The 23,235-nt window shown below is 38.8% G+C and overlaps 1 protein-coding gene across 3 annotated transcripts; it reads right to left on the reverse strand.

Annotated features, from left to right (window-relative positions):
* Nucleotides 1-294: 294 nt before the first annotated feature.
* Nucleotides 295-22,511, reverse strand: LOC746049 (protein SGT1 homolog). 3 transcript variants are annotated; one of them, XR_010150750.1, is made up of 7 exons: nt 22,236-22,371; nt 19,290-19,430; nt 13,184-13,256; nt 8,219-8,356; nt 3,747-3,837; nt 2,580-2,692; nt 295-1,895 (listed from the first exon to the last, which is right to left on the reverse strand). XR_010150750.1 is itself a non-coding variant. In XM_063792600.1 (7 exons), the coding sequence occupies exons 4-7, from the start codon at nt 8,225-8,227 to the stop codon at nt 1,835-1,837; spliced, it is 231 nt and encodes a 76-aa protein (XP_063648670.1). In that variant the 5' UTR covers nt 8,228-8,356; nt 13,184-13,256; nt 19,290-19,430; nt 22,236-22,511; the 3' UTR covers nt 295-1,834. The 3 variants fall into 3 exon arrangements, 2 of the variants coding, with proteins under 2 accessions (XP_063648670.1, XP_063648671.1); XM_063792600.1 differs by having other exon boundaries at nt 2,580-2,649; nt 22,236-22,511; XM_063792601.1 differs by lacking the exon at nt 22,236-22,371 and adding an exon at nt 16,572-16,710 and having other exon boundaries at nt 2,580-2,649.
* Nucleotides 22,512-23,235: the final 724 nt, after the last annotated feature.

Raw genomic sequence — 23,235 nt, forward strand, 5'->3', positions numbered from 1 at the left:
CTGTGGTATCACCATTTCTAAGTAGCTCAGCAGTCTAATGGTCATAGTTAACTTAATCAGTCAAATATGAAATCTGTTTGATGCTGCCATTGTAGGAGTCAAATTCTTAATGTATTTATAACTTAATAAATTGCAATTCAGAATTATGACACTAAGTTAACTTCGCTCCATCCCTTTTTAGTTGAGGTTCCAGATTTCTGCTTCAGGTTGGAAACTGCCAATGCAATGTTCAGAGCATGTTCTACTCAAAAGTCACATCTTAACTTTCATAGCCACATGACAGACCAAGCCACATTTGCTCTTGTTTACATTTTATTATCATTATTAGTAATAAACCAATAAAAACTGAATAACAAAGGAAAAAGCTCAAGATAAATAATTTCTTCCTTGTGAATTCAAACACATGCATACACACACATCCTCCTCTGTGTGTTACTTCCTCCTCACATTCTGTCCTACGGTACAAATAGTTACACAAAAGTCTACAAAATGCGAGTAGCAGACCCCAGCTGTGTAAAGCTCAGGCTGATTCTCAGTCTAGATCACCAGCTTCTCCACGCTAAGTGTACTTGTGGTTTCATCCTCTTCATTTGACCCAAAATATCCTGGGAGGTCCAGCATCCTCTGCTCAGCCTCAGTGAGGCCAAGTGACGTATTGTCATAGAAGGCAAACTCAGGGTGAGTGGGGAAGCTTTGACACTTGTCTTTTCTACACTGAGAAGGGTTCAGAGGACTGACCCTCTGGTAGCTATCTTTGGGGAATGTGGGAGAAGACTACTTCCTTGAGATACTCTTGTGACTGGGGGACGGTCCCCGACGAGCTCTGTGGGGCTCTGTTCTCTCAATTCCTGCCACTAATCCTGCCTGGCGATCCCCAAGGTCTGGTTTCCTCAAAGGCTGCCCCATGGGCCTTAATAAAAATTTTAAATATACTCTCACACACACACTATATTCTAGAGAAGAACTATTGTATCAAAATCCTAGATTTGAATAACTTATTATTTTAAATAATCAGTAACTAAAACCAAGCAATCCATCACACAAAGAGGGGAAAAGGTAATATTCTGAGTTATAAATTTTTTACCCTGTCTGATAAAAATAGAAGCCTAAAAGTTTAAATTTTTCCTGGATTTAAATTTAAAGATAAATTTGTTTTTCAGTGAAATATCCTCAATAGCAATTTTACCAAAGAGGCCTCCTTCTGAAGGCCACCTCTGAAATAATTAGAGGATAAATGTCAATGGCATGATACTAAGATATTACTTGGCCAGGCGTGGTGGCTCACGCCTGTAATCCCAACACTTTGGGAGGCCAAGGCGGGTGGATCACGAGGTCAAGAGTTTGAGACAAGCCTGGCCAACATGGTGAAACCCCATCTCTACTAAAGATACAAAAAATTAGCCAGGCGTGGAAGTACACGCCTGTAATCCTAGCTATTCAGCAGGCTGAGGCAGGAGAATCACTTGAACCCGGGAGGTAGAAGTTGCAGTGAGCCGAGATCATGCCATTGCACTCCAGCCTGGGCAACAGGGTGAGACTCCACCTCAAAAAATAAAAAAAAAAAGAAAAGAAAGATATTACTCAAGAAAAGAACTTAGGAGCCAGGTGCAGTGGCTCATGTCTATTATGCCAGTACTTTGGGAGGCCAAGGCAGTAGGATCACTTGAGGCCGGGAGTTCAGAGACCAGTCTGGGAAACGTAGCAAGACCTCGTCTCTACAAAAAAAGTGTTTAACAAATTAGCTCAGTATGGTGGCACATGCCTGTAGTCCCACCTACTCAGGAGGCAGAGGCAGAAGGATGGCTCGAGCCCTGGAATTCAAGGCTGCAGTGAACTAAGATGGTGCCATTGCACTCAAGGATGGGTGACAGAGCAAGACTCCATGCCGCCAGCCCCTAAAAAAAGAAAAAAAAAGAAAGGCATTTAGGCAGTTCTAAATAAAAACATCTTAGTATTTTCTATTGTTGAAAGAAAAATTTTATTTTAAGTATATGTTAGTAAGCCAAGAGACTTTCTAAAATACTGTTAACATCTAGTACAATTTTCAGTAAAATTCAATTTTAGAACTTGCTTCAGAAGGAATTTCACTTTAATTGTACATACTTGCTTATTCCAAAATATAATTATACAAAGGAATTAAAGAAGTTTCTTACTTAAAGAATAAAGTTACACTTAGAAACAAGATGGGATATAAAGCACACAGATATAGAGCTTTCATAGCATTAAATGCGGCCTATTCAGCTTGGTTGAAAGATAGGATGTTCTCTAGTCAGTTAAATACAGTAAATTCCAAATGATAAACAAAAAAGGAATGTGAAATCCTTCAGTTTCATCTATACCTTGCAGTTATTTCAATCATCACTATTTTAAAATATGTTAAGTATAGATCTCCTATCACATACTATGGCTAACAAAGTAATAGAACTATAACTTTGTATTTAAAATTGAATCATATCTCTGCTATAAAATGTACAAATATAGAATTTTACTACTTATAAAGCTTACAATGAACTCATTCAACAAATTAAACATCTACCATTTACAGTCCAAGCTCAACAAAAAGAGTAGCTATTGAATACCCTTTTCTCAGCATAGCAGTGGAATTATTTGGATTGAGTTCACAAGACTTCTTTGTGTTGGCAACAGCAACTACGTAGAAACAGATGGGTTTTTCGTCAGTTATTTACAGATCCTAGCAAATACACAAAGAATATGAATCAGTTTTAGATTTCTAAGTTTTTGAGTTGATAGAAACAACAAATGGTTTTAAATTAGGAAAAGCTAATCCAAGACAGAATTCAAATAAATAATACTCTTGTACCTTCCTTTTGGCTTAACATTTAGCTTCATTCTTAAAGCTCTTCAGTCAATGAATAAAGCTGTGTCACAAAATTCATCTCCTTTTCTCATTAGCATAATCTATATAATTTGGCCGGGTGCAGTGGCTCACACCTGTAATCCCAGCATTTTGGGAGACTGAGGAGGGTGGATCACCTGTGGTCAGGAGTTTGAGACCAGCCTGGCCAACATGGTGAAACCCCGTCTCTGCTAAAAATACAAAATTAGCCAGGCATGGTGGCACGTGCCTGTGGTCCCAGCTACCTGGGAGGCTGAGGCAGGAGAATCCCTTGAACCTGGGAGGCGAAGGCTGCAGTGAGCTGAGATCAAGCCACTGCACTCCAGCCTAGGCAACAAGAGTGAAACTCCGTCTAAAAAAAAAAAGATATTCAGTTTTTCCCTATCCAGATTCTTCATCAGAATAACTTTTTAAAGTTACACAATACAGAAATACATTACTTTTTAATATAGATAGGGTCTTGCTATGTTGTCCAGGCTGGACTCGAACTCTTGGGCTCATGTGATCCTCCAGCTTTGGTCTCCCAAAGTGCTGGGATTACAGGCATGAGCCACCATGCCTGGCCACATTCATTTTTATAAAAGATACAAAGAAGAGCATTTCATTTTAATACTCTGTCAAATAGTAAATATGATACTATTCTTTATCAGCCTACCCTATGAATGAAATCTATATACATTCTCCACCCACTGAAGGAAAATGAGACATCCATAAAATTTAAATAGGTGTTGCTCAACATGTCTGTCACACTTGAGATACTGTACCTTGTATGAAAGACCAATTTAAAAATCCTCAAAGACAACCTTTATTTTATTTGACTAATTTGTCATGGGTAAAATGTATAAGTAACTTATTAAAAAGGGACAATATACTTTGGAAGAAAAATTACCACAGTAATTCCCAAGAAGAATGTGACAATAAGCTCTTTGACAATAATATTGTGCATCATCTGGTTTCTGTTTCAAAGCCTTAGTCAGCTCCTACAAAAACAAACATGTGGAGTGTAACAGTTTGTAAAAAGCCATGAAATTCTAATTAAAACAATTTTTAATCAAATAACTTATTATCAGAAACTATTTGGAGGAAAGATAACAGGGATGTAATCTTGGAGTTTTTCCTCATAAGAAAATCTCCCCTTCTCCTGCCCCTCCTCCCAAAAGTAGACAATCTAACATAGTATCTCTGTACTGTAAAGCATTTAGTTCCTGGCCTATAGAACTCAATAAATGGTCATAATTATCATCTCACATATTCTGAAGAGTTTAACTGATATACATTGACCATTACAGATTTTCTCCTTCTAATTTGGAGAAGATTCAAACTCCATATAGAATTTGAGATTCCTAGAAAATGTGAAGCTGTCCAAAAAAAAAAAGACTAAAAGTTAAATCTAGAGCTCAGGGAGGTTAAGACAATCAATACATACACCATCAAGCTTACCTGGCCCTCTCTTAGCCTCTATCAATAGCACACAACTCTAATAAAATGCAATTAAACATTCTGTTCAAAGCCCAGATACAATCTCATAGATGGCTATAGCAACTGATCAAGAGTTAACATTAGAGAGATTAAGACTTTTTACCCTGTGCAGTCACAACATATAGGTGTGGTAGCTGGAAAAATAATGATGTAAGAGATTACACAATTAGGGAGATCAAGGGCAAGTACAGGAACACTTTTATTTTCTGCCAACTGCCTACAAACTCTGGGGATTTGGTAGTTTTCTTAAATGGTAAAATTATTTCAATAGCCGCATGTGTCACTGACTTAGCTTTAACCTAGTTTAATTCTCACAAAGCAATGAATACAGATACCCCTCAACTCACATGGGGTTACAGTCAATCAACAGAAAGTGTGGCTCAAACTAAGAGAGCAAAGAAGCTATGAGATGCTACTTCAAGGGCCTCACTTTGTACCTTGCAGGCTGTTACAAGGAATTTGGACCTTAGGTGTGATAGAAACCCATGGAAAGTTCATTGTTAGTAGGAGAGAGACATGGTCCAATTTACTTTTTAAAAATGTCATTCTGGTTGCTGTATGGTGAATACATTATAACAAATCAGCACTGGAAACAGAGACTTCTTAGGAAACTACTACATTAAATCTAGGCTAGAAAAGGCTGTTAGCCACAGAGGTGATGAAGAGAAATACAATGAGCTGGAATATATTAGAACCAGCAAGACTTGCTAATGGGTGAACATGTGGGATAAGAGAAACTGAAGATCACTCCATGGTTTGGGGCTTATTTAGATCTCTACCTGGCATGCAGTAAGCAGTCAATGGATGATTTTTCTCCTTGCAGACTTTTTTCAACCTTTTCCCCAATCTCTACTTTGACTGCATCTCCTTTGCCACAAAATATAAAAATATTTGCCTCTCTAGTCTTAATCTTCTCAAAGCCACTAGTAACCCCTTATCAAATCCAACTGATTCCTATCTGACTTGATCTCTCTGTGGCCCCTGACAATAATAACCAGGACTTTCAGCTTACCATTCTGTTGCCTCTTAAAAACTAATGTTTTCTGGGCTGGGGGCAGTGGCTCACGCCTATAATCCCAGCATTTTGGGAGGCCGAGGCAGGTGGATCACCTGAGGTCAGGAGTTCGAGACTAGCCTGGCCAACATGGTGAAACTCTATGTCTCTACTAAAAATACAAAAATTAATCAGACATGGTGGTGGGGTGGAACCAAAGAATTTACATCAGCTGGGTGCAATGGCTCACACCTGTAATCCCAGCACTTTGGGAGGCCAAGAAGGGGTGGATCCCTTGAGCCCAGGAGTTGGAGACCAGACTGGGCAACATGGGGAAAACCTACAAAAAATACAAAAACCAATTAGCCAGGCATGCTGCAGGCCTGTGGTCCCAGCAACTCGGGAGGGTGAGGTGAGAGGACTGCTTGGACCCTGGGAGGTGGTAGTTGCAGTGAGCCATGATTGTGCCACTGCACTCCAGACTGGGTGACAGAGCAAGACACTATCCCCCAGAAAAAGAGTAACATTAACTCTGAAATAGCTGGCCTAGGAACCCAGTTTGATGGAGGAATCTGAATGCTAAGCTAAGGATTTTGGAGTTTACCCTACAGGTAGCAAGAAAGGCATTGAGGGTTTCCATATATGAACATTATGTATTCCCAAGGGATATTTTTACTTGATTTTTTTGAGACAGAGTCAAAAAGAGAAGAGAACAGAAAAAACGAGAGAAAAATACAGGAAGGCCAGTATAGAACTGTTAACAATTCAGGAGCTGGTAAGCAAAGACACACTCAGAGCACTTCTCTTTGCTTCCTTGCCCTCTGAACTCTTCAATAAATAGTGAAGAACACAAAGCTAACTGCAGTATTTGTTTCAGACCTGCTGCTGCTCTCCAATTTAAAAGCAATACAGGAACATTAAATTTGTCGCAGCTGAAATTGGTAAAGGCAGACCTCTACAGGTGCTTCTTGACTTACAATGGGTTTATTGGGAGGGGAAAATATCGTAAGTCAAAATGTCTTTAATACACCTAACCTACTGAGCATCAGAGCTTAGAAACGTACTCAGAACACTTACATTAACTTACATTTGGGCAAAATCATCTAACACAAATCCTGTTTTATTATAAAGGGTTGAATAGCTCATGAATTTATGGGAACAATGTCCTGAACGTGAAAAACAGGACAGGTGTATGGGGACTCAAAGTTCGCTTTCTACTGAATGTGCGTCGCCTATGGAACCATCATAAAGTCAAAAAATTCTGAGTCAAACCATCCTAAGCCCCGGACCGTCTGCATGTGAAGTGCTCCCTAAGGGGCACTATGCCAGATACCATGCCTAAGTGTTTTCCAACTTTCTGTACCACATTCAAAAGGAGCATCTTCATAAAGATGTTACTGACATTGTGGAAAATATTAGTCTTTCCTTTCCTTTGCAGCTGACAGGATTTTTAAAAGAAGCTCTAAACCACAAGCATATTCCAGCAGCTGTTTGTTCTTCCTAGTATGAGTTACTTCCTCCCTCTGCCACCGTCACTTGTATTCTAGTTTGAGGAAATATTAAGCAGCACAGTAAATAAGTCTGTTTTCAGAAATTGCTTAGTCCTGGAATTAATATATTTTATAAAACAGGTTTGCTTTAGCTCCTTAAGATTTGGTTACTTAGAATAAAATCTTCCCAGTTTAACAGACAACTTGCATACATGTATAAATACATGAACTTTAAAAGCACCTTTAGGATTAAGAGGGTTTTGTTACCTGTATTTACAGAATTTAAAGCTGATTACCTCAGCAAGTTTTAGAGCAATTTTAAGAATAGTAATAAGAATCTTAAGATAACACATTCTTTAGAACCAAGAACTTTAGAACCAAATGTGTAAATGGTTAAATGAAGGATGTTTTAACAACATGGTCTCAACTGTGGAGGTATCATCATCTTTCAAAGCTACCTGCAAAAAAGGGACAATGTCCTCACTGGCTAGTGAAAATTAGAAAAATTTAAGGAATTCTCAGCAAATTTCTTATCTTTTAAAACACCCATGGTCATCCCTTAAGAGGGTAAATGCACCTGTCATTAATAAGTAAGTGAGTTCATAAGCAATACTACCTCCAGGATTTTTAATTTCTTGGCAGGGATAATAGTGACATTAAAAGCATGCTTATACGTTCCTATTAATAAGGAGCAGTAGATTTATTCAAAACCAATTTCTGCTTCAAAACACTTCCAAGCATATAAAAAATGCCATCCTTAAAAGAAGGATTTCCTATTTGATTGTCTCAGTTTATTATAATATGGATGGGCTTTGCATTCTAGATAACATGCCCTTTGTTTGCTGTTTTTGTATAGGAATTATCTCGGAATCTGATAATGCTGGGACTCTACTGATGGCTAGGTACTGCATATCTTCGTTATGTGCCCATTTCCATTCATTCCTTAAAATATTATGAAACACTGTTACAAACAAAATATAATGTATAATTATAATATAGCTAACATATAGCATAATATATACAACATATAATAACATAAAAGCATGATGAAATGACCACCTGTGAACCTGCCGTCCAACTTGAGGAACAGAATGATAGTACTGTCGAAGCCCCCGGGTGTCCCTACTCAATTACCCTGCCTTCCTGAAATGTTGATCATTTTCTCTATAGTTTTATCACCTTTAGAGCTAAGAAAGTATATTCAAAATTTGGTTTTTGAATTTTATAAAATTCTCTTATATTGCATGCATTCTGCTACAACTTACTGTCTTTAGGACACCGTGAAGATATCTACACAGTGTTTTGAAATTCATCTAAGTATCTACACTCTAAAAGTGAATATCTGGCAGAAATAATCTCAGTCAATGAATTTTATAAACCCCTGAAATTAACACTTACCTGCTTCATTGTTAATTGGGAACTCCCAGTTTCCCCTCTTTAATCCACTGGATCAGCTCTTCAAACCCATTCTGAAGGGATGTTCATTTTCTGTGGCTTACTTAGCAAATTCCACATCCCAAAGTGAAGGTGATGTGTCTGTATAAGGCATTTTAAATAAGAACAAGTCAGTGTAAACATCTTTTTAAAAAATGTTATAACCAATTCTGAATTGTGTATTTTTCATACCTTGACACTCATAATTACAGTATATAATAGAAAGTTGTATCACTGAGATTTAACTGCAACAAAAATTATGTTAAAGACTATAACTAGGCTCACGCCTGTAATCCCAGCACTTTGGGAGGCCAAGGAGGGGAGATCACCTAAGGTCAGGAGTTCAATACCAGCCTGACCAACATGGTGAAACCCCATCTCTACTAAAAATACAAAAAATTAGCTGGGTACGGTGGTGCATGCCTATAATCACAGCTACTTGGGAGGCTGAGGCAGGAGAACTGCTTGAACCCCGGAGGTGGAGGTTGCAGTGAGCCAAGATTAGGCCACTGCACTCCGGCCTGAGTGAAAGACCAAGACTCCATCTCAAAAAAAAATAAATAAAAATAAATAAATAAAGACTAACTACAATAATGGCAAGCTTAACTTTGCTTTTACAACAATGCCAGGTAATCACTGCCCCTTCTACTGGAAAAAAAAATTAAATTTGTATTTTGTTTAAAGGTATTTTTATGAATACAAATTTTTTATACAATATGTGACTTTGATTTTTAAAATATAGGCTTATTTTTACTCTATCAAAATTAGTCACTAATGTACTACTGTTAACAACCAAAGAAGTTAGATCAACAGAATAACAAAACTGCTAATGAACACTGAGTACTTCCTCTGTGCTTAAATGTTTTTTATGCATTAGTACATTTAATCCTCACAACCAACCCTATGAGTTGGCTAATTACCACCATCATATTACAAGTTTCAATAACTTTTTTACTTTTGAAATTTCAGATCATCTTTTGAGAATGAGCTTTATTCCCACCAGTTACTGCTGCTGGGAACGTAAGATGGTACAAACATCTTGGAACACAGCTTGATGGCTTCTTAAAAAGTTAAAAATACATCTATTATTCATCATAGCTATTTCATTCCTGGATATTTACCCAAGAGATAATACATGTCCACACAAAGACTTGTACACGAAAGTTCACGGCAGCTTTCTTTGTAATAGCCAAATGTGGGTTGTAATTTGGGAAACAATCCAAATGTCCACTAACAGGTGAATAGGTACAAAAATGTAATACATCAGCCAGGCGCGGTGGCTCGCAGCTGTAATCCCAGCACTTTGGGAGGCCAAGGCAGGCGGATCATGAGGTCAGGAGTTCAAGAACAGTCTGGCCAACATGGTGAAACCCCATCTCTACTAGAAATACAAAAATTAGATGGGCATGGTGGTGTGCGCCTGTAAGCCCAGCTATTCGGGAGGCTGAGGCAGGAGAAATGCTTCAACCAGGACCCAGGAGGTGGAGGTTGCAGTGAGCCGAGATCACGCCACTGCACTCCAGCCTGAGCTACAGAGCGAGACTCTGTCTCAAAAAAAAAAAAAAAAAAAGTAATACAGCCATACAACTGTATACTATTCAGTAATAAAAATGCATTACTAGTACATGGAACAAAATGGATGAATCTCAAATCATTAGCTGAGTGAAAGAAGCCAGATGCAAAAGAGTACATACTGTGTGATTTCATTTATGTACAATTCTAAGAGATGCAACCTAATCTATTTTAACAGAAAGCAGATCAAAGGTTGCCTGCATTGTGTGTGTGTGTGTGTGTGTGTGTGTGTGTGTGTGTGTGTGTGTTTGTGTGGCAAAAGGACATAAGGAAACTTTTAAGGGTCATGAAAATGTTCAGATTTATAAGTGGTAGTTTCGTGGTTGTATCTATTTGTCAAAACTAGTCGAGTTATATACTTCAAATGTGTGCAGTTTGTTGCACACAAATTACACCTTAATAAAGTTGTAAAAGGAAAATGAATATCAATATCTATCCCTTGGCTACTTTTTTCCCTGTATTTTTGGTCCTGAATTATTTTTTCAAACATTTTTGACCTTTCTGGGCTAGAGGCATAGATTGCATATGATTTATCCTCCAGCTTACCTGTTTACACACTTTTGTCAAGCCCCCTAAAGCATGTCAACAAATAGCTCATTTACTCTTCTACCTGGGTAAGCCTTATTTTATCTATTTGCTTTTTCTGAATGGGTTTCTGTGAGCCTTTATGTGCAGAAATGTGTCTAATCACACACTGACTGGCAGAAATTAAGTATTTTCACCTAGATCATCTGATACTGGGTAACTATCACGGTTGTTAGGCTTAACTAGCCACATTTACAGAGCAATCACACCAATAAAATAACTATCTCAGTTATCTTTTATTTGGTGGACACTGACCAACCTACGTCTTTTCCATCATCATTAGGATCATCATATTTTACACTTGCTAATAGTTGCAAACATTTATTAAATGTGTACTACGTTCCAGGCACTGTGCCTCACACTTTTCTCAGATGACCTCATTTAATCCCGGAGATGTATGTACTAACCCCCATTTTATAGGTGGGGAAAGGTTAGTGCAGCAGAATCGGAATTTGAATCCAGTTCTACACAACATCAACACTCTTTCTGTCGAGCTATACTACCTGTCGACTCTAGGATAACCAGTAGGGCCTATGACAATATCCTTTGTAGCAGTGGTAAGAATTTAGTGGGGAACAAGACGTGGGAATCATGGAACAGAATAACTCCATCAATCGGTCAATAAAAAAATTACTGAATGCCAATTATATTTCCAGCATTGTTTGGGATGTAAGATAACAACAATGAACAATTGCTAAATTTAAGTTTCCACATTTTGTTATTCTTGTACTTAAATGGAAACAAAAAACATTCTTTAGACTCATGCAAGTACAGCACATTCAAATAGTAACTTCATTAAATTATTACATAAATTTGTGTGCTACTTTCCTCACTAGAATATAATCATTTGATACTGTTTTATAAAATACATAAAATTTAAATGCCTCCTTGCCAACTAATTTCAGTTTAAGAAATAAGATTTTTTTATTTTAAAAAGTAAGCTGGCTTCTTCAAGAATCCAAGTGTCTCTTTTGGCTGGACAACAGCAGCTGCCCTGACAAAAAATTCCTTTCTGATGCACACTTAATGGATACCATTTGAGCAGGGGAGAGGTGATTCATTGTCCCTATGCATTTTGCGTTTCCTTTTTATCATACACAACAGAATGCAGTTTTTGTAATACAGGGGGTTGTTCTTTTAGCTTCACCTTCAGTTCTAACGAACAAACGTTAATTGAATTCACTACTTTCCTTTATAGATGTATATTTTATACTACAGTTTCTTCAAAAAGAATTTAAGATTTAAGATAACTAGTTCCTATGATCTGTAAGCCACATGAGTAAATGCTATAGGGTATATAGACATGAATGAGATCTAGCCTCTTATATAGTTTATTAAATAGGGGGAAAATCAGAAGTTCATATAAGTAACTGGTAGAAAGATTAAATGAGTCATTGGAGGCTGGCCTAGGAACTTATCTATCACGTACAACATTTTTTTTTTCCCCTTTGAGGGGGGGTCTCACTCTGTCACTTAGGCTGGAGTGTTATGGCACAATTGTAACTCATTCCAACATCGAATTCTAGGCTCCAGTGATCCTCCCACCTGAAGCTCCCAGGTTGCTAGGACTATAGGCATGCACCACCATACCCAGATAATTTTTTTCTATTTTTTTACAGAAAGGATCTCACTATGTTGCCCAGGCTGGTCTTGAACTCCTAATCCCAAGCCATCCTGTCATCTCAGCCTCCTAAGTGCATATACAACATTATTTCTATCAAAGTCCAAAAAACTAAATTCTATTCATTAGAAATGCTCATCACTTACACTCTGGAGACCATCTGTATTGAGTTTCTTCATTTATTTTACTAGTAAACCAAATTTAATGCCAAGCAAGAGGACACTCATTTCTCCTTTAGACTTAAATGGTAAATTTCTTACCCAAAGAAAAGGGGAAGAATAGAGAACAAAGACCAACCATGTGTTAAGAAAAAAACACGAGTCTCTTAAATATATTCCTTGAATGTTCTTCCCATCTCCTGAACAATCACTAAATCACTTCAGTAAGTTATTTTATAAATGCTATCTCCTCTTCTAGATAGCAAGCTGTCTAGGGACAGGAACCAGTATGTCTTTATGTAATAGTATAGAGATACACTGCAAATGGTAGGTGATTAATAATGTTCTAACCCAAATTAGGGGCTAATCTGGACCTCTGGATTCATGTAATCGGTAGTACTCACCTCCCATTATCTCACAGAATGCAACATTTCAAGAGGGAAACCGAACCACAACTAGCAATCTCAACAACTGTAGTGTGGTATGTCCCCCACCAGGTTACTGTGTATGTGTGTTGCTTGAACCCTGAAGGCTGGGCAGGGAGCCAAGGCCACAGTGCCTAGCTGAGGAGCAGGTGTCCCTGAGAACCCAAACATCCCAGGGCATACCTCAAAACATATCAAGGAAAACAGTCTCATCGTGCACACACAGTAGGCAAACAGCCAGAATATAAGCTTAAAAGCAGCTTAGAGATAAGAGGCAGGGTGACTCTACAGCTGCCCAGAAATGTCCAGTAGGTAAGTTCTAGTAAACTCATCTATTCATCAAGCTGGACTTGCCCAAATTATTCTTTAGTCTCTCGATGCCTTCCCAATTTGGGGGGACATTATAGACCCGAGTTTTCCTTCTAACAACCGCCACATTCATCATTCGGATCCAGGCCAATGACAGGAGGGAATATTAAAATATCCGACTATTACACCATCAAAACCTCAGGACATCTTGAAAAGATGGAATATTTCTCCACCTGAGAAACAGTTATTCTTAACAAACCTGTTCAGGTGCTTCTTTAGTAACTGTCGTCACGTCAAAACTATTACATCTCTTCCCCTTGAATATGTTTTTCCTAAGACAAAAAGAAAAAAAAGAACATTTTAATGAATATATTTTAAACTGTCAACAAAAATTATGAGAAAAAAATTTAAGTGAAATATTCTATGTAAAAATTCAAAATAATTCCACTGACACACATCAAACATCTTACCTAAATTGCCACATTTTTAGGACTGATAGACTAAAAACAGAAATGTGCACTTGAAGTTTTGCTTCATAATACAACAAATCAGTTACAGCAACTTAATTTCCAAAATATCTAATTGAAAAGATTAGCTCAATTTGCCATAATTTTTATTTGTTCCCTTTTATATTAAGTTTTAAAAACTCTATGTTGTGAAAAACTATAAAACTATGCTAAAAAGAAGCTGTTAAAGTCAACATTTGTTTTTAAGGGCAGAAAACACTGCAATGTTTAATTACAAATTATAATTACAAAAGATTGCATAGGTAAATCACAACATTCCCTTTCATAAAGCATTCTGTAAAATAACTTTCTTTACCTGATGATTTTTAATTAACTATTGAAATTAATATCAGAGTTAATAAGTAACATTTTCTTGCAAACTTGATAATCAACTGCTTTATGCATCAATTTACATATTTACTTGAATAAACTTACTGGCAGATTAAAATCCAGTTTATAAACTGGAGGGTTAATTTTAAAAATAATTTCAAATTTTTTTTTATGGACTAAGTTACTTTTCTCTACTAAATAGAACTGGAAAAAATGCAAATACCATATGAACGTTAAATAATGTGATCTCAAGTCATACAAGTTTTCCTCTAGCAGGTTCCTAAGTTATTTGTAAACAAAGGTTTTTATGCTCCAGAATTTTCCTCAGTGCCTTGCATTCTTCTCCCTCAACCGAACATCCGGTGAACAGGATGGTGGATTAAAGCAAGTCACGGCAGAGAGGAAATGCCTTGGTAAAGCACTGAACTTCAAAAGAGGAATGCACAACAGAGAAAGGGAATGGACATTTGCTGAGCACCTACTATGTACCAGAGAGTTTATACGTGTTTCTTTTCTGTTCCTCAAGAAAGCCATTTAAGCTAGATTTCACTGTCAGCATTTTATAGCCGGGGAAACAGGCTGATGGAGGCTATAAAAGGTGCCCCGGTCACAGAATTAGTCAGTGGCAGTGCCAACATTCTGAGAAAGGCCAGTGTGAACTGTCAATTTCCAACAGAAGCAATAAGTCCAGGCCTGGGTTGTCTGGGGTTGATACCCCAGACCCTGCCCAAGTCATAGCAGGGTGAACAACTTGGCATCTCACCATTGCTTCCCCTTACTCCCCTTTAGCTGGCTTTTTAACACACTGAAGGCACAGGAACCCCTTTCCTACTTTTTTAGTTTCTCCTTTGCCACCTAATTTTTAAAATATTAAATATCAAATCTAATATTAAAAATCAAATATGCCATCCCGATGTAGCTGCACAGTATTATATGCAAGCTGAATGATTCAGTTAAATTTTCTCCAGTATTAACCGACTCAGTTAAATATTCTTAAGTAAAACTCCAAGAACACTTTCTACTTTATTCAGTAATATGTAACAGATAAGAAATCACTTTAAATTAGTAATTCAAATAATATTCCAAAGTCACCATAAATTCTTGAACTTCGTGTGTTAACTGCTAACCACCTTTTCCAACTTTCCTGTATAAATCAGTAATTTAACACCCAGAAGGAGTTAACTCAAGTGCCTGATTTTACTTAAAACAAATCCACGGAGGCCAGGTGTGGTGGCTCACGCCTGTAATCCCAGCACTTTGGGAGGCTGAGGCAGGTGGATCACGAGGTCAGGAGATAGAGACCATCCTGGCTAACACAGTGAAACCTCATCTCTACTAAAAATACAAAAAATTAGCTGGGCGTGGTGGCGGGCACCTGTAGTCCCAGCTACTCAGGAGGCTGAGGCAGGAGAATGGTGTGAACCCAGGAGGTGGAGCTTGCAGAGAGCCGGGATCCCGCCACTGCACTCCAGCCTGGGCGACAGAGCGAGACTCCATCTCAAAAACAAACAACAACAAAAAAACAAATCCACGGAATACACAATCTATTGAAAACACTCCAATTGTGAGCATATCCTGCTATAAAGACAGGTTAGGCCGGGTGTGGTGGCTCACGCCTGTAATCCAAACACTTTGGGAGGCCGAGGTGGGTGGATCACTTGAGGTCAGGAGTTACCAGCCCGGCCAACATGGTGAAACCCCGTCTCTACTAAAAATACAAAAATTAGCTGGGTATAGTGATGTGCCCCTGTAATCCCAGCTACTGGGGAGGCCGTCAGGGGAATCACTAGAACCCAGGAGGCAGAGGTTGCAGTGAGCTGAGATGGCACCACTGCAGTCCAGCCTGGGCGACAGAGTGAGACTCCGTGTCAAAAAAAAAAAAAAAAAAAAAAAAGACAAGTTAATTTTTGTCCGGCCATGCCAAATATCTGGCTCCTCCTTCCCAACTACCACTTTCAGGATTTAAAGGAGAGAAATAATAGAAACCTTATGCAAATACAGAACAACTTTAGATTCTAAAATAACTATATAAGACATGGCTCAGCATCTTTAAGAACTTCAAATGGCCACAAGTAATCTATCATTTTAAGGTACAGGGTGCAATGGCATGATCTTGGCTCACTGCAACCTCCGCCTCCCGGATTCAAGCAATTCTCCTGACTCAGCCTCCTGAGTAGCTGGGATTGCAGGTGCCCACCACCACGTCCAGCTAATTTTTATATTTTTAGTAGAGATGGGGTTTCACCATGTTAGCCAGGCTGGTCTCAAACTCCTGACCTCGTGATCCGCCTGCCTCGGCCCTCCAAATTGCTGGGATTACGGGTGTGAGCCAACGTGCGCGGCCTACGCCTTTCTTTTTGTTGATGGTGGGTCATTTCTCTAACGTATAACAAAAGATAAGCATGTATAGAGATATAAAGGGTAAATGAATACACAGTATTAGGCATTTATATTTATTTATTTATTATTATTATTATTAGGAGACGGAGTCTCGCTCTGTCACCCAGGCTGGAGTGCAATGGCGCAATCTCGGCTCACTGCAACCTCCACCTCATGGGTTCATGCCATTCTTCTGCCTCAGCCTCCCTAGTATCTGGGACTACAGGCACCTGCCACCACACCCGGCTAATTTTTTTTTGTATTTTTAGTACAGACAGGGATTCACCATGTTAGCCAGGATGGTCTCAATCTCCTGACCTCGTGATCTGCCCACCTCGGCCTCCCAAAGTGCTGGGAAACAGGCATGAGCCACCGCACCCGGCCGACATTTATATTTAAAATGAAAAATAATGATTCTCACAAAATACTCACTTGTTCAGAATTCAGTCAGCTCTATTTATTCTTAATCAAAGTACCCCTATTCATCGTGGGTAGATGTGAAGCATGGCCCATTTTGATTTAAGGTATAGAAAAATGCAGGACTGGCTAAATCCAGCACATGGTTCCCTCTCTAGGAATTGGTATACAGAGAGTAAGAACACAGATGTAAATGCATTCATAATGCTCACATATCCAACAGCAATAATACACACATGCAATAAGGTAAATCTACAGTCAAGGTAAAACCAAACTACACAAACAAAACCCAGCAGACTACAAAGCCTGATATCTGTTTCTAAGATCAGCGGTCTTCTCCTAGCCAGGATAATTGTCATAGCCTTTGTCAAACTGAATCTGATGCTCTGGTCTTATATTAACTCTAGCTGTAGCACATTTGGCAATTTTCATATCTCATATTTTGTTACTGAAACTGAAATAATAAAAAGGTAAAGTGCATTAGAAATCTTAGCTACAGCCGGGCACAGTGGCTCACGCCTGTAATCCCAGCACTTTGGGAGGCCAAGGTGGGCGGATCACCTGAGGTCGGGAGTTCGAGACCAGCCTGGCCAACATGGAGAAATCCCGTCTCTACTAAAAGTACAAAATTAGCCGGGCATCATGGCAGGCACCTGTAATCCCAGCTACTTGAGAGGCTGAGGCCAGAGAATCGCTTGAACACAGGAGGTGGAAGTTGCGGTGAGCCAACATCGCACCACTGTACTCCAGCCTGGGCAACAAGAGCGGAACGTAGTCTCAGAAAAAAAAAAAAAAAAAAAAAAAAAAAAAACCTTAGCTACAGAACAGTAATAAACTTTCTTAAACAGGAGAGTGATATCATTTAATTCTTATTTCATTGCTATGCACTAATTATACAGCATACAAAGTTATGTTTAAAAAAGTCATCTATTAACATTCACAAAACACAGAACATTACGATTTATGTTTACTTCCATCTTTTTCTCTTTTTGAGACAGAGTCTTACCCATCTTTTAAAGATGTTCTTCAGAAATCTTCACTTCAAACATAAAAGTGTCACATGAAAAATTATTTCGAAAAGGGCTGGGCGTGGTGGCTCACGCCTGTAATCCCAGCACTTTTGGAGGCCGAGACAGGCGGATTGCAAGGTCAGGAGATCGAGACCATCCTGGCTAACACAGTGAAACCCCGTCCCTACTAAAAATACAAAAAAATTAGCCAGATGTGGTGGCGGGTGTCTGTAGTCCCAGCTACTGGGGAGGCTGAGGCAGGAGAATGGCGTGAACCCAGGAGGTGGAGCTTGCAGTGAGCCGAGATCATGACACTGCACCCCAGCCTGGGCAACAGAGCGAGACTCCGTCTCAAAAAAAGAAAAATTATTCCAAAAAAATGAAAGTACAATCAGTATCTGTATACCTATCACCTACATTCAATAACTAAATTAAAACCAAGAGGTAGACATATTTATTTATTGCCTTGTATTTGTTCAAACACAAACAAAATGAGTCACTGAACTGACAGTCCAGATAGCTATGTTTTCCTTTTTTTTTTTTTTTTTTTTTGAGGTGGAGTCTCGCTCTGTCGCCCAGGCTGGAGTGCAGTGGCACAATCTCAGCTCACTGCAAGCTCCGCCTCCCGGGTTCATGCCATTCTCCTGCCTCAGCCTCCCGAGTAGCTGAGACTACAGGCGCCTGCCACCACGCCCGGCTAATTTTTTTGTATTTTTAGTAGAGAAGGGGTTTCACCGTGTTAGGATGGTCTCAATCTCCTGACCTCGTGATCCACCCGCCTTGGCCTCCCAAAGTGCTGGGATTACAAGCGTGAGCCATTGCGCCCGGCCTTATCTTTTTCTTTTTTTAAAAATACAATTTCTTTCAGAGATAGGGTCTCTGTCGCTCAGGCTGGAGTGCAGTGGTGCCATCATAACTCAATGCCGCCTCAAACTCTGGACTTAAGCCATCCTCCCGCCTCAGCCCCCAAAGTAGCTAGAACTACTGGCACACGCCACCATGCCCAGCTAATTTTTTTATGGTTTGTAAAGATGGGGTCTTGTTTTGCTGCCCAGACTAGTCTCAAATTCCTGGCCTCAAATGATCCTCTCACCTCAGCCTCACTGTGCTGGGATTATGGGCATGAGCCATCACACATGACCATTTCTTTCAACTTCCTGAAATACATCTGGTACACACGCTCACTGGGAACAACAGATTTAGATCACTCTCCAAAATGAAGCAGTGTTACCACTTACTACAATGTAGGCAGCAAGGAGTCTAACGTAGCATAAAATAATGAGAGATGAAGAGAGTAAGCGGAAAGATGTCAGCTTAAACATAAGAATAAGAGGAAAAAGAGAAGGAAACAGACCTGAAGATTGCTATACTGTGCATAAAACCAGCAAGCTATTTAACTGAAAAAAAAATTACTTTTCTCAGAAAAGCTATCTTATTCTGTTATTTTTAATAACATTACTGAATTTATCATTTCTTGTTTCATGGACAAGAAACTGTAACTTCCTAAAAGGAAAGTAACTATTCAATTGGTCTCTTAAAACTGTATCTTACTTAAGACATATGTTTTTTAAAAACTTGAATTGCTAAAATTCCACTTATATGTTATATTCTATATGTAAATTCTACTTATGTGATCTGTATTATGTGTATTACTTACTAGCCACATGAAAATGGCCTATTTTGAGATATAAACATTACTAACCTAATGGTTTGATTCACTTACCTAATTGGGTCTCTCTCCATCTCTCTGTGCCCCTGACTCTTCCTCATGCTACGGAGCTGCCTGAGCAGTTCTGGCTTGTTTGCTTGTCAAAACAGAGCAGCAGATGCAGCTGCCACCAACTCAGGACTCAGGGGCTCATTTCTGAAAAAGAAAATGAAAACCAAATGAGAAAGAAAAAAGAGAGATTGCTTATTATGCCAGTAGTTTAGTGAAAAGTAAAATGATTTTTTGGGGAAGACTTTCTATTGTTCAAAAAAGTTATCATTCAATTCAATTTCTGACAAAAGCAAGAATTCTCAACTATTAGGTATCAGTTTTATATAAACTTTGAAATGTTAACTCAGAACAATATATTAAGGTGGAGGGATGAGGGATCAGCGTCAAACATTATAAATTAGTGGAATTTTCAACTAGATGCTATTGCATTTCAAAAACAATACATATTGCAAGCAAATATTGAGGCAGCTTAACCTGTTCACAGAAGCTTTACTCAAAATAGCCCCAAACTGGAACCAACCTAAGGTCTATTATTAGAAAGAAAAAACAAATTGTGAGATATCCAAACAATGGAAGAGTACTCAGCTTATGCCAACATGACTGACTCTCATAGACATTAGATCAAGTGAAAGAAGCTAGACATGGAATATATTCTGTATGATTCCATTTCTATCAAGTTCCAGAACAGGCAAAACTAATCTGAGGTGAAAAAACAAAACAGCAATTGCCTCAGGACAGAAGGCTACTGACTGGGAATGTGAAAATGGGAAACACAGTGTCTTGGTTAAGTGTGTGGGTCACATGGGCTTATCCATTTATCAAAATCCTCCAGCCACCATGCGGTGAGAAAGCCCAGGCCACAAAGAAAGCCACATGTAGGTGTTTCTGCTAACACCCTCAGCTAAGGTCTCAGCTGACAGCCGGCATCAACTGCCAGACCTATGAGTGGGCAAACTTCAGATGATTCCAGCCTCAGATTTCTAAGTCTTCCAACTGAGGACCCAGACATCATAGAGCACAGACTGGCCTTCCCCACTGTGTTCCAGCCAAATTGCTAACCCACAGAATCTGTGAACATAATGAGTGAATGTTTTATGCCACTAAGTTTGGGAGGTAGTGTAACCATGGTAACCATATCAATGGGGATTTAATATATAATACAAAGAAAGAAAAGCAGGCTATGCATGAAGCTATGATGACAGTGCCTCATGAAGCAAAGATCATGACTCATCTAATCCCATGCATCCTGGAAGTCCTTGAAAAGCGGGGAGGGGAGGCAAAAATCATTAAAAGACACCTTTTAAAAACTCAAAACAGATGCACCTCATTCACCAGTCTTTTGATGTAGGACCAAAGCCTCTTTTTTAAACACAGGACCACTGATAAAAGGTTCTAAGGCATATATTTTATATACATCACACCCATCCTGCAATATTTTCAATTTTGGTTTAAGTGGAAAAGTGGAGCAAGAATGTGAGACAGCTTACAAAGCAATCTAAGGGTATGATGCTCCTGCGTATGTATATTTGTCTCACTCATGCCTAATTGGAAAGAAATTGTTTACGTGACCTTTACTGACTCTTTCCAAAGCATTCAACTCACTTTACCATTTCTGTAATAGTTAATTAAATTATAATAAAGGGCATGAGGGGTCATAAACAGGTCTGGTAGCCTTAAAAATGCCATTCTTGATAAGTATTTATATATGTTTGTGTGTGTTATTTACTTCCATATACTTATACAACTGTTTTCTTTCTAAAGGAGGAGGAGGAAGTACCTATTATGGGTACTGATTGTCTGAATTAGCTTACTCTACCACCCAATTATACTTTCCAGAGGTATTTTTGATACCACGTAGAAACCAACAAGTTCCATTAAAATGTTAAACCATTCTGGGAAACAGAAGCCTATATTATCTGTTTGTTCTGATAAGGGAAGTCAGTGATGGGTATCCTAAGCCACACACCTTACTACTTCAATTAATGACATCACTGAAATACATCATTATGTATCACTAAAAAAAAAAAATACTGCCATTTAACCTACAACACAATGCCAAGATATCACTGATTGCACTCAGAATTAAATATAATACCCTTTTGCCAAGCACAAGTAATTATAATGCTCTGAGGAAGCCAAGAAAGCTGAAAGCACGGATAGTTATTGGTCAAAGGAAGTCATATAGAGCAGTTGTAATCAACATGCTAAAACTTTATTCCAGAAAAAAAATCTTTAAAATGGAAAATTTCAAATAAGCGAGTCCTTTACAGACATGAAGCTACCTTCAAATCAAGATGTAAATGATATTGTTAATTAACAGCTTAAAGAGACAGTTAAGTGGCAGTTAATAACACCGATAAATATGTAAGAGTATGGAATTCTCAATGAGATCTCTTTTCCTTTCACTGGATTGCGTGCAGATATCCTCTTGTTATTTAAATATAATACAATAACAGCATTTCTCAAGTAATTATTAGAGTCCCTGTGTTTACAAGCTGATATTTATTCCTCATTAATTCAACATCTCCCAAGTACTTGTATTAAAAATATTTTTGCCAAAAGAAAAAGCTTACTGGAGTTTCAAAAATTAGTTTCAAACAGCCGGACATGGTGGCTCACGCCTGTAATCCCAGCACTTTGGGAGGCCAAAGCAGGTGGATCACAAGTTCAAGAGATCGAGACCATCCTGTCTAACATGGTGAAACCCCGTCTCTACTAAAAATACAAAAAATTAGCCTGGCGTGGCAGCATGCGCCTGTGGTCCCAGCTACTTAGGAGGCTGAGGCAGGAGAATGGCGTGAACCCGGGAGGCGGAGCTTGCAGTGAGCCGAGACGGTGCCACTGCACTCCAGCTTGGGTGACAAAGCGAGACTCTGTCTCAAAAAACAAAAACAAAACAATACAAAAAAAATTAGTTTCAAACAACATTCAAATTACAATTAAATTTACCTCTTCTTTGGAGCATGCTCTGTAGCTCTTTGAGGCCCGCCAGTTGTAGCTTTTAAGTGGACTTCTGTTGGGTGGCTTTGTAGTTTGTACATTTACTGTGCTCAATTCAACTTTCGTGCCCTTAATAATGTCTAACAAGTCTTTTTTCCTGTTTTCCTTTACACTGTCTTGGTTCTCTGAAGTCTTCTTGGAAGTCTCAACAGTTCACACTGCTCAACTTTCTTGCTACAGATAGCGCCGTTAGTGCCAAAATATCTTTAGATATTATTTTTTGTCCTGGAAAGATGCATTAAAAAAAATGAAAAATACAGTGCAGGCTAATAAGGAAAAAAACTATGTGTCTAAATTTTTTTCAATTCAAGCCTTTTCCATTTGCTTTTTATAATTATTGTTAACAACCATAGCAGCAGCAACTTACCATTTATTAGCATACACTACATGCCTCACCTTGTGCAATATGTTTTATGTACATTTCTTATACCCACATTAACTCCCTAAGGTCTCCATTTTGCAGATAAGGAAACTGAAAATCAGAGAAGTAACTTACCTAAGGTCATGCACCTCACCGCTCACTAAGGCCTAAGACATACTGGGGTGCCACAAATAAGTAGAGGTATGCTGAGATATTGATCACCTGCTCCTTGGGGTGGCCAGGGGAGGCCTGGGGGTGCTGGTGCTCCCAAATCTGTTCCTTCCCACCATTTACCCCAGAGTTCGGTAGAAAAACTCTGACATGGTTAATAAATGACAATTTATTATTCTCAAATCCAGATCTGACTGACTGCAAGTCCTTGATCTTAACATGATATAACACCTCTTTAAAAAGTTATAATTAGGCCGGGCGCGGTGGCTCACGCCTGTGATCCCAACATTCTGGGAGGCTGAGGCGGGTGGATCACGAGGTCAGGAGTTTGAGACCAGCCTGGCCAACGTAGTGAAACCCCGTCTCTATTCAAAATACAAAAACTGAGCCGAGCGTGGTGGCACGCACCTGTAATTC

This window comes from Pan troglodytes, chromosome 14 (assembly GCF_028858775.2).
Source record: "Pan troglodytes isolate AG18354 chromosome 14, NHGRI_mPanTro3-v2.0_pri, whole genome shotgun sequence".
NCBI lineage: Eukaryota > Metazoa > Chordata > Mammalia > Primates > Hominidae > Pan > Pan troglodytes.